General features: G+C 44.0%; 1 protein-coding gene across 1 annotated transcript in view; it reads right to left on the bottom strand.

Moving 5' to 3' along the window:
- Window positions 1-10,907, bottom strand: part of cacnb2b (calcium channel, voltage-dependent, beta 2b) — a 42,377-nt gene extending 31,470 nt beyond the window's left edge. Inside the window, exon 1 of the mRNA XM_034209771.1 lies at window positions 10,495-10,907. Coding sequence (XP_034065662.1) covers window positions 10,495-10,542 — 48 coding nt within the window. The 5' untranslated portion in view covers window positions 10,543-10,907. The remainder of the gene's footprint in view (window positions 1-10,494) is intronic.
- Window positions 10,908-12,260: the final 1,353 nt, after the last annotated feature.

The raw sequence follows: 12,260 nt of genomic DNA, 5'->3' as shown, positions 1-12,260 counted from the left end.
TAGAGAGAGGTTATGAAAAGGGAAGTTGAGTATCTACTTAAAAACGGATTTGCAAGGCCTAGTTCCAGTCCCTGGAGTTCCCCTTGTGTGCTAGAGACAAAGTCAGATGGAAGTCCCAGATTCTGCACTGACTTTCGCAAAGTTAATGCTGTCACTGTCCCCGATGCACACCCATTACCGCTCATTGATGACTGTATCGATGAAATTGGTCCTGCACAATTTGTCAGTAAGCTGGACATGTTAAAGGGATACTGGCAAGTTCCTTTAACACAGCGTGCTTCTGACATCTCGGCCTTTGTGACACCTGACAGTTTCCTTCAGTATACTGTGATGCCTTTCGGTATGTGTAATGCACCTGCCACCTTTCAGAGGCTTGTAAATCTTGTATTAGGACATGTTCCAAACTGTAAGGCATATCTGGACGACATTGTTGTCTATTCTAATGACTGGTCTAGCCACATGTCTACCTTAAGAGAAGTTTTGAAATGCTTGTCGGCCGCTTCCCTAACGCTTAACCTTGCCAAATGTGAGTTTGGAAAAGGTACCGTTCTCTACCTTGGTCAGCAGGTTGGTCGAGGGCAGGTGTGCCCTGCTGATGCAAAAATCAGGGCAATTGCCTCCCTCCCAGTGCCAACCACCAGGAGGGAACTTCGCCGCTTCCTAGGAATGGCAGGGTACTATCGCCGTTTCTGCAGAAACTTCTCATCGGTGGCGGACCCACTCACTACGTTGACCAGTCCCTCAAAGCCTTTCGTTTGGTCCGGTGAGTGTCAGCAGTCATTTGAGAGCCTAAAAGGTATTCTGTGTTGTACTCCTGTTCTTTCTGCACCAGACTTTTCGAAGCCATTCAAGCTCGAGGTCGATGCCAGTGGAGTTGGGACAGGGGCTGTTCTTCTACAAGAAGATGCACAGGCTATCGATCACCCCGTGAGCTACTTCTCCCGAAAGTTCAACAAACATCAGTTGAAGTACTCTACTATTGAAAAAGAAGCCTTAGCTCTATTGTTTGCCTTGCAGCACTTTGAGGTGTATCTTGGCTCCAGTGTAAAACCTATTAAGGTATACACTGATCACAATCCGCTGGTTTTTATTTCAAGGATGTACAACCACAATCAACGCCTTATGCGGTGGTCATTGATTGTCCAGAACTACAACCTTGACATAAGCCATAAAAAGGGCTCCGATAATGTTCTTGCCGATGCACTATCTCGTGCTATGTAAATAGAAAATGTTCATTGTAAGGTCCAAACATACTGTTTAGATTTATATGTGTGGGGGTGTTACGTGCCAGGCAGGCTGTACTGGTGTGGTTTTCCTTCCCTCCTGTGTTTCTCTCTTCTCCCTGTCTTCTGCACAGCTAATCAGCAGCTGATCGGTATCTGCCTGTGCACCTGAGTCTGATGGCTGATTGGATCCTCTCACCCTCAGCTGGCCTATCAGCAGCCAGGGCCGACCATAAAGGAGGCACCCAGGAAGTCTTCTCGCTCTCTCACTCTGGGCCTGTTGCTGATGAAGGAGCCTGCAGTGTTTAGCCACTACATTTCTTTGTATTGTCTGACCTTATTGAAAGTGTGTTGAGAGGTGGAGGAGTTAGGTAAGTCTGGGGTACCCTGTACATTTCTCACCACGTAGCTAACTAATGTTTAGACACACTAGGTTAGCGGATTGTTGCCACCCCTGTATATTGTTTTGTCAAAGTCTTTGTAGTTTAGTTAGTGAGGGTTTTTGTTTGAGTTTTGGTTTCAAAGGATAGATGTAGAGATAGGCCTGGTTTTGTTATGCTTGTTTCTTTTGTTTGGCGCAATCCTTTGACTCCTCCTCCTCCTCCTCACCAACTAAGGTTTCAGTTACATGTCTGTTCGGTTCTGGGTTAAGAAAATAAACCTTTTGTAAACTGTTACGCTGACTCCCTCATTAATTATTGGTTGTAGGTTATTGTCTCCAGGTCCCCTAGACCTTAGTGGGGACGTAACAGGGTGGTTGATGGCTCCAGGGTTCTCGAGGTCTGTGAGGTCTGCCAAAGCCTTTTCCACAGCTTGGATGAGGTCTATCACCTTCCTCGGCTGATCTCCTTTCACAGCTGGTATCTTCTCCAGTTCTGCGACGATATGCAGTGTAATCGTGGTCCTGTTTCCATAACGGTTCTCCAATACTCTGAACATGTCTTCGACTGTACTGTAACTGGCCAACTTGACATCATTTTTTACCTTTTCTTCCATGCTGTCCAGAAGCTGGAACTTCTTGACTTCAGGCGACCCGGACGGTTCTCCCTGCTTCTGCAAAGATTCCCAGTCCTTTTTCCAGCGGTGAAACTCCCTCATACTGCCACTGAACTTGGGAAGGCTTACCGGCTTGAGTCGTATCTTTGATATCGCTCCCATCCGGTTGTCTCTGGGTTCCGTGCCTGCCTCTTCCACTGCTTTATGCTGCGCTTTCATGAGGTCAAACCGTGCTTCTTCTGCTGCAATCTGAGCCTCTGCCAATTTAGAGCGTTGGGCCTGGTCTTGCCTTAGCTGAACCAGGGCGAACTGGGCGCGCTCATCCTCTGCTGCAATGCGTGCTTCCTCTGCAGCAAATTGAATCTCGGCTAACTTGGTGCGCTCATCCTCTGCTGCGGTGCGTGCCAACTCTGCTGCGCCGCGTGCTTTGTTAAACTCAGCTTCCTTTTGACGCTTGAGTGCGTTTTTCCTTGTCTCCAGCTGGCGCACTATCTCTTCCACATCTTTTTGGTCGGTCACAGGAGCCCATTCCCTCCAGGTGCTGTGCACTTCCTTTAATTCTTTAATCAGTATTTCTAAATGTTTAAGTTACTTTTCGTAATTCTCATAGCTCACCAGGTCAATTTGTGTCGCTTCTGCGTCCTCATAGACCTTTTCAGCTTCCCCGATGGCAAACATCACTTTCTTTTCTCCATGCCTAGACCAAAGGTTTGCTTTAATCACTTCACTGACCTCTTCAAGCCTTTGGCTGGTCTCTCCATCCGTCTTTTCCACATCTGCCCTCAGCTCTTCTGGTACTTGGTCCTCGTCGCTATCAGCGTTCAGAATTAATTTCATCAGGTATTCACTGTTGGCCTCTGTGACTTTGGTGGCGGCCTTGTGGACTTCACTATATTCTTTCATCAACTCCTCCTCTAACATAGTGTTCACCGTCTTTGTTACTGAGTTCACCTTACGAACTAGAGCCACCTTCGCCCTCGTCCGCAGGTCTTTCAGATGCTTCACTGTTTCCTCCCCCTTAATCATCTCTCTGAATTTAAGGTTGAGTTTAGCTCAATCTGTTTTGTCCTGGCTAGCTAGTTGGATCGCTAGATGGTTAGCTCCGTTTTCTAGCCAACAGCTTGGTGCCTTTGGCTTAGCTAGCTTCTCCTTTACTCCCTGGGTAGCTTCGTTTGCTAACCAATAACTTGGTGTCTTTGACTTTGATAGCTAGCTTGGGTTCCTATGCTAGCACCCTTCAGTCTGCTAGCTAGTTATTGTCTTCTTGCTAGTTAGCTTTATTTGGTGGAAACCTTCAGTCTGCTGGATAGCTACTGATTCATTTTCGCTATGCTATCGCTAGCTTCTTTGGCTAAATAGCGCCGAAATATTGTCCGTGTTACTCACGTGATCCGACCACGTTAGCTCCGCTAGCTTTGCTAGCCTCGGGCCTTCCCTTTCCGCCGACCGTTGCGACCACGGGGTTTCCTTATCGTCCGGTTGTCAGCTCGACTCGCGGACCGGCGCTCCTCGGTGCTTCGCGAGTTCCGGTAGCTTCGTTAGCTACACTCCGCTAGCTTCGACGGTCCTTGCTAGCTTTGCTAGCCTCGGGCCTTCACTTCCCGCCTCTCGTTGCGACCACGGGCTTTCCTGCTCGTTCGGTCGTGAGCTCCGGTAGCTTCGTTAGCTCCTCTAGCTTCGACGGTCCTTGCTAGCTTCGACGGTCGTTGCTAGCTTTGCTAGCCTCGGGCCTTCACTTCCCGCCGCTCGTTGCGACCACGGGATTTCCTGCTCGTTCGGTCGTGAGCTCCGGTAGCTTCGTTAGCTCCTCTAGCTTCGACGGTCCTTGCTAGCTTTGCTAGCCTCGGGCCTTCACTTCCCGCCGCTCGTTGCGACCACGGGCTTTCCTGCTCATCCGGTCGTGACTGTAGTCTCCCTTCCTAGCTGTGTCTCGCCATCGGTTGAAAACGTTATCCCTCCCGATGCGTTAGTTAACAACTGTACTGTCTATCTCCCGACAGTATGGGTGGAATCAAGATGGACGGAAACAACTCCTAGTTTTGATGATTTAATCAAATCTAAATAGGTTGTTAACCTTAGAAGAAAAAAGGACAACAACAATACACCAATTAGGATCACACATATCCCATACACATTAAATCACATTCAATATAATAATCACCGTTACTAGTGGCCTCTCCTGATTCCTCAATCTCAATGACGTTAATTTATGTATCCCCTCTATTTATACACATCAATAAACCCCGCGAATCTTCATCCAGAGTTAAAGTCACACTCACATAAACTGAACTCCATTAATTTAACCCTCATACACCCAACACAAAACCATGAATTGACAGCACACACACACACACACACACACACACACACACACACACACACACACACACACACACACACACACACACACACACACACACACACACACACGTTTGTCATCTGCCCGGAAAATTGTCCTCCAATCCCACCCTGCTAGACATGATCCAAAACTGACTCAAGAAGGAGGAGGAGGAGGAGGAGTGGGAGTGAGAAGAAGAAACAAAGATAGTCCAACTTCAAGATGCAGGAATAGTACATGCAGAAAAGTGCCTTCAGTCTTCCACCTAAATCCTCTTCTTCCTTCTCTTTTCGGTGGCTGTCTGCTCTTTTCAGATTCATGAAGCCTGTATGAATATGCAAACACACATCTGGCTTTGGCCCCCCCTCCGCCATGCCGGAAGCTGGGGCAGCAAATGGCCAATCCTGCCCTCCTAACATCTGGGAGAAGAGAGGTGGAGAAAAGATGGATGGAAAGAGGGAGGTGGAGAAGAAAGAAGGGAAGGATGTGATGAACGATGTGAGACATGGAGGGACTGTGATTGAGTGTGGAGGAGGGACGACTGGAGAGGGCAGGTTACTGATCCCCAACATGAGATTATAGTGGAAAAAACATGTTTCATAGGTCTTTGGGAGTTTTAAAGGAGTAGTTCAATATTTTAGAAACTGAGCTTCAGTGACGTGGGCAAATCAATACTCTAACACTCTCATGTCTGTACTTAAAGTGCAGCGTTGGAGCCAAGAGACGATTAGCCTAGTTTAGAATAATTGCAAGAAGGTGGAGACAGTTAGCCTGTCTCTCTAACGTTAGAAAATACCTACACAAACAGAAATATTAAATCAACAGGTTTTTGTTTCACAGGGATTGATGAGGTTTCACTTTTTCCTAGATTCAGTCAAGCGCAGTGAGTTGTTGTCACAGTGAGGTTGCAGGGAAATAATGAGTGAACTATTAAAGTGTTGACTGTCAAGAAAAAGGCTACAAGATTCAACTCCAATTTTAACCACAGATTGTTTGATGTTAAACTGTTGGGTTAGATAATTCAATTTCCAAAGCTGCTCCTCTAACCTGTTAAACCCCGAGCCTGTTTTTCAGGTCTCAGGCTCGAAAATGACATTCCCAGAACAAATGACCATATCTTCCCTTCTAAAAGGGTTAAATTAATAATCTTTTTTCTCAAAGTAATGATAAACCTGTGAGTTGGATGTAGAAAAGTCAGAATCAATATAGATATTTTTTATTTTAAAGAAAATTCAGATTGAACATATAAAAAACTGTAAATTATAGTGTCCTTCCAAAATATATGTTGTACTTATAGTGAAAACTAACCTTGGATGATGGGTTAGTAGACTAAAACCTTTAGGAATCCAAAGTACAACATATAATAAGTACCCTGTATCAAGATTGATGCAAAACAAGTGATATTTGACCTTTTTAGACAGATTTAGCGAAAAAAACCTCTTCCGGGGCCATTTGGGTGGATTTTCCATATCTCTGGCCCCCCTTGTTCGATTTTGACATGTGACATCTCTTTCTGACCGTCAGAGCCAATATAATCCAAGGGAAATCGTCCCGCACACACTCATGTTAAAAAATGTGTCGTATCCGCGCATGCTATCTTGCAGCAGAGGGGAGAAATATCGCTGCTCTGATATAAAGCAATGGCAAAGCTGTTTTATTGTTTATGGATTATCAGAACATTTCAAAGGGGACACAGACACATTGGATTAACCTATGGATTAACTACACCATCGTTTTTATCGTTTTAATGCCATTGAAGACCAGTTTAGACCAGACAAAGACGAAGGTAAGGCATGTTAGCGTTGTGGGCTACCTAGCGCCACTTGTTTTGATGTACGTTTTTGTTGATAACGTGTTTGTATCTTTCAGTGTTGAGGTGGGCACCGTTAGATTCTGTGTCTTTTTGCGATCATAAACGATGTGTTGGATGTGCACCTAGGATAAGTAATAAGGGAGCTAGGAGTGATTATCTGTGCAGTAATAGGTTAGCATTTTTCGCTCAGGGGTCATTTAGATGCTTCTTATGAGACTTGTGTTTTGTTTTGGTAAAAATGGTTTGTATCGTCAGTTAGCTGAGATTATTCCCGTTAATCTGGTACAACACATTAATAGGTTCTTAAATATTAAGATCCCCTGAGACACAGTGTCGTGAACAAAAAAAAAAAGGACCCGCCGAGGGGGTCCTTGGGGCTTAAGATGTATTACATTCAAAAATTGCAGTTTGATTATGTTTATCCAATTAATAAAACAAAAAGTCAACACCAAAATGCCCACTCTGATCAACAAGATTTTATACAAATGTATTTTATGTTGTATAAATATTTAACTTAATAACTAAGATACTGATTCAGTGTGATATGATATTATATAAATATTTCACTGGCAGTGTTATATAGAGCCTGAGATCCAAGATTGTATTGCCAACTACTACTTCTCTGTAATTGTGAATGTAAACTGAAAGCACTGAAACTAAACTTGTCAGAAACAGTATATGTATTGAAACATTGTAACACCTTCCAGTTATCTTTTCTTACTTCATAAGCAATTCATGTAAGACTGCTTTACTCCTCTAAAACTGCATTTCTAAGAATAAAATAAATAGCCGAGGCAGAAACAACCGTAAGAGCCTTTTTTTGGTCGTGCACAGAAACTCATCTGTGATCTGCTGTACCATCCCATCGCCTCCGGTGAAGTAGAAAATAGCAGTGTGACTGTTGAGTGTGGAAACAAGTCAATACCGACCACAGCTTGCAGTATGTTTACCAAATCCACAGTATTTTGATTCAGCGTTATAATCAATGTCCACCTTAGCGCTGTATGGATCTGTGGTCCTTATACATTCACCTCCAGGAGAGTGGGCTACAGGGGGAGGAATCACAACCTCTGCAGAATTACTATTCAAGAGATGCTGCACCCCACAATACAACTGGAGGAAGGGATGTGCTATTAAAATCCCCAAAACTCTGGAGGTAACATCAGAGCTAAGTGTATTTCTTATAATATGGTCATTATTTGAGAAAGAGCTGTAGTGTCTTCATCTCTACTCCTCACATTTTAGACCAGGGGTGTCCAAACCTTTTTCACTGAGGGCCACACACAGAAAAATATACAAAGGGCTGGGTTTCTCACTAGAGGTGAGGTATATCGCCTTCTCAGTTAAGTTATCAAAATCAATCAAATGTAGGAAACTTATGCTTGTTACTTGAAATAAACCGCCTACATCACAGCTCTCCATAGGATTTCATTTATTTTGTTGACAGCTCATCCCTTAAAACAGAAGCCTCAGATTGCTTATAAGAGGAAATAGGAAGGGTATATTTCAAGCTGGTTATGTAAATAAGTTATTGGGCTTTTTCTCATCAACTTAGATTTTTTAGAAAATGTTTAATTGATTTGGAAAGTGGGCTTCTTAACACAAACAATATAAAACAAGCACAAGTGTCATGTGGGCCATATTTCATTATACTTTTTGAATTAGCTGAGGGCCGATTCAAAATGGCCGCATTTGGCCCCCGGGCCATAGTTTGGACAGCCCTGTTTTAGACTGATACATCCGAGAACAGTTATTTCAGTAATCAGAATTTTGAAACTCAGCCACAGTGAATGTTTTCAAGAACAGCCAATAAGAGAAACTCAATGACAATACTGAAAATCGGACCAGCAAAAAACTGTCATGGGGGTTATCTGATCATTTCAACTGAAAAGCCTCACTCAACAGCCAGAACAAAGTCATCACAGGAAGCAATCAAATATGGCTCCAGCTGGTATTCAAGTACACAGGAGGGCGTGATCAAGGCCGGGAGTCAACGCTGTGATTCTGTCTGTGAGATGTTCGTAATATCAATGTTTTTTCTTGACAACATGAGGGTCACTAGATCCTTTTAAAGTGATGTGATATTTAAAAACAAACACACAAGGCAGGGTTCACAAGAAGTACTGTAAAAAACACCTCAGGAAATGTTGAACACTTCCATAAAATGATCGCTTTGAAAATACAGCAGGCCTTTAAACACCAAAATAAATGTGAATGGATATGTTCCCAGTTTAGATGCAACATTTGTTTCATTAGTCATCCATCTCTTCCTCTCTCTCTCCAACATGTTCTGTCTGCCTCTATATGCTGCAAGAAAAATGCATAGAAAATTAAAAGCTGATATTCCCAAACAGTGCTTCATGCAATACATTGTGTCAATGTATTTAGGGGGAAAGTCTTAAAGTATAATGTCTTATCTGGCATTCCTTAATAACAAATTAGACACAAAGAAATAAGACAGACCCTTCTCATTTTATAAACCTGTGGATAAATATGAGGTTCAGAAAGGTTTTTTACCCTTAAATGTGTCTTGTTTTTCTAAGGTTTATAGGCCGAATTATACAATGGGAATAACTGAGCCCATGTGGTTGGAAACGGCGTCCTCTTGACACAGTGACATGATGTGAACAGCAGAAATAAATCAAAGAACAGAAAGTCATCTTAAGATCCTTCCTAGAGCCAGACAAGCACTTGAAGTAATCGAGCTGTGATCTCTGCCAGAAAAGGCCACACATGAAGGGACAATTTGTTTTGAATAGTGTCTAAAAGCATGATGAATGAAAACTATTAGTTCATAGTAAAGCAGCAAAGATTGGGGGGGAATCTGGAAACCAAACTAACACACTGTGCACTGTGCAGTAGAGTATATATATTTTGTTAATTCACGATCAAGTGAGTCATTTTAACCAACATTGGGAACTGTCCTACACCAAGTTGTAGCTTACAATGATCCATCTTTGTAATTACTTCATTTAGGACTGCTTATTGTAGGTCAACAAATGGTGTGAATATAACAGATGAGTAATATGCTTGCACCACAGAAGCACATTTCAAGCCTGGGTGCTTCTAAACAACACTTCTTGTTTTGTACTTCCTTTAAATATGCATTTATACCAACAGCGTTCCTTTTTTTGCTAAATGACAGACACCTTCCTAACTGCTGTCATCAGATGTTGATATGTCACTGTTTTTTGCGGTGCATGGCTTTTTGATTGTGTATGTTTCTTTCTCCTGGCTGGTTGCTGAGGTGTGCACACACTGAATGCAGCAGAGCAGTGTGGGTAATCTGCGAGGCTTTGCTCTGACAGCCTATTCAGTGCTGAGTGCTGACAGTAAGCCTGTTTCATGTAGGACTGTGGTTGCGATACTTTCCACCGCAGTCAGCGCCATCCCACAATGCACAGCTCTCACACTCTATAGTATCAGCTGCAACAGGACTTAACAGAGGTTGTGCATAGACGCATGAGCAACAATAACTACAGTGACGAAGCAGTAAACAGAGAGGAAAGGATGGGAGTTAGTGGAAGGATGAGAAGAAATGAAGAGAAACAGGTGGAGGAGACTCTTCGCTCCTTTCTGTCATTGAGAGGACATTAAAAGCTGTCTTGTGATGCGATAGCTGCACCTGTCTGTCCTCCCCTGCTCCTTCAGACAGGTCACCGTGTGAAGTGAGGACAGCAGCTTTTCCTAAATCACCTTGACTTTGGTTTTTATTGCATGGTGTTGAAATCAAACTGTTGCCTCAAACAAACCATCCTGTACGGGGTTATTGGCTTTGTTGGTCATGTTTTCATGAAGTCCTGCACTGGATCGATACTGCCAGCTGTTTGACAATGACCCTGTCTGTCCTGATAAACTGCAGCGCGGCTGAAAACTCGCACAGAGGAACCGTCACAGAGGAGTGAACAGGTTGCAAGAGTCACATTTCTATCGGCTTATAGACGGATATAAATATCACCGGCATTGTAATGCAGTGACTACACATTCAGCAGTATATAAAATGCAATAATCGTGTGTATTGTAAAGATGCATCCCCTCCCCTCTCTTACTCAATACTTCCCTGTTGCTATGGGATAAAAGAAAACATGTGGATGCTGCATGGAGGTGCTGCGATGGTCACTCACATAGGTGGACTGCACACTCCGCCAGTGTCCAAGCCCACAGCAATACATCAAGACATCCAGTAGAGGAGGGGACAGGCCGGGGAAGTGGTCTCAGGCCGGGCTCACACACAGGGTCCTCATGGCACAGGTGATGCTCCTGATCGCCACCTCTTCAGGGAGTTCCCGCAATAAGATACAGACTCTTTTGGGTCCTCCAGGGCGTCCCTCTCGAGAGTTCAGTTCTCAGATGAGTTCAGGTGATCCGGACGCCAAAAAGCATCTTTGAAGTCGTGTCCCGTGCGCCAGTCTGATGAGAAGTGTTTAAGGTTAGTTTGTCTCCGTGTGTGTGTCCTCAGCTCATCTCAGAAGGACAGGTGGTTCAGCTTTCATCCTGTGTTTATCTACCCTCCCAAAACCAAACCTCACACCTCTCTGTTTTGACTTACTCTGTCAGAAAAACCTCCCTTCCACCTCCCCCGGCTTAAGCCCCCTGAATAGACTCGCTTCAGAAACTAAATGTCATCTTCTTCTCTATGTGTGTGTCTCTCAGTGCTCTGTAGTCTGTCAGATTTATCCAATCACAGCTGCAGCCACACTCCACAGCCATCTCGTCTGCCTCCCTGTCTATCCCTCCCTGGTAAGTCCTGGGAGTCTAGATTTTCGATTTCTGTGCGATTCCCCTCGTCTCCCCTCCTCAAAAATTCCAGCTCTATAGCTCCTCCTTCAATATCTCTCACTCCAGCACGCTGCTTCCCTCTCTCATCAGGACCGTTCCTGCTTACCTGAGTCACTCTTTGCACTCCTGCTGTGAATGCGCGTGTGTGTGTGTGTGTGGTGTGTGTGTGTGTGTGTGTGTGTGTGTGTGTGTGTGTGTGTGTGTGTGTGTGTGTGTGTGTGTGTGTGTGTGTGTGTGTGTGTGTGTGTGTGTGTGTGGTGTGTGTGTGTGTGTGTGTGTGTGTGTGTGTGTGTGTGTGTGTGTGTGTGTGTGGAGGCTGCAGCTGAAGCTCACCGCTCTCTCTCTGTTGCCATGCTAGAGCAGGTAACATTCGGCTAGCGCAGGAGACACACAGCCTGAATTCAAATGCACCCTCCAGCCTCTCAGATTTACAAAGCCTCCACCCCTCCTTAACAGCGGGATGAGGAGGCACTGGGGAAAATCTCCCCTCTTTTCAAACCATTTAATTATATAAATGAGTCCCAAAACCTCTTGGCACAAGTGGAGAAAATGAGTCAGTATATTTCAGCGTGTATCCAAAAGATATCAACTTTTTTTCTAAAAGTACAGGTGGGTTTCTGGATAGTTTTTCAAATAAAGGTGATCATTTTAGGCAAAGAAGAGTCAACAGAGGCTCAGTGAGGCATTGCTATCGTCAGCAAGGAAATATAATGACAATGTACATCTCAGTTTCTTTGCAGGCTGAGTATGAAGTGAAAACAGGATGAATTAATGCAAAGCTTCTCTAAGAATGCAGGAAAAGTTAATTATATAACCAAAAAAGGAACAAGGAAATAAAAGCCTCTGACTCCTCAGAAAGCTTTCGAGTTGAACGTGGATCCGAGAGACTCAGATGAAGATACAGGCTATTGCTTCTCCCTTTGATCCTTTGCAGCACTCACTGTGTGTCACAGGAATAACAGAAGAGCTCTCTGGACTGCCATCATGAGTACAAAATGGCAGCAATAACTGAAGCTGCACTAATGCTTTCTTGCAGATTATAGTATGAATCATCCTGTGGGGAAATTAAGGGAAGTTAATTTTAGTTTTCAATAAATGAAAGCAGGCTAGT

This window comes from Gymnodraco acuticeps, unplaced genomic scaffold, assembly GCF_902827175.1.
Source record: "Gymnodraco acuticeps unplaced genomic scaffold, fGymAcu1.1, whole genome shotgun sequence".
Taxonomy (NCBI): Eukaryota; Metazoa; Chordata; class Actinopteri; order Perciformes; family Bathydraconidae; genus Gymnodraco; species Gymnodraco acuticeps.
The sequence above is the reverse complement of the archived record's forward strand: the minus strand, read 5'-3'. Positions and strand labels throughout refer to the sequence as shown.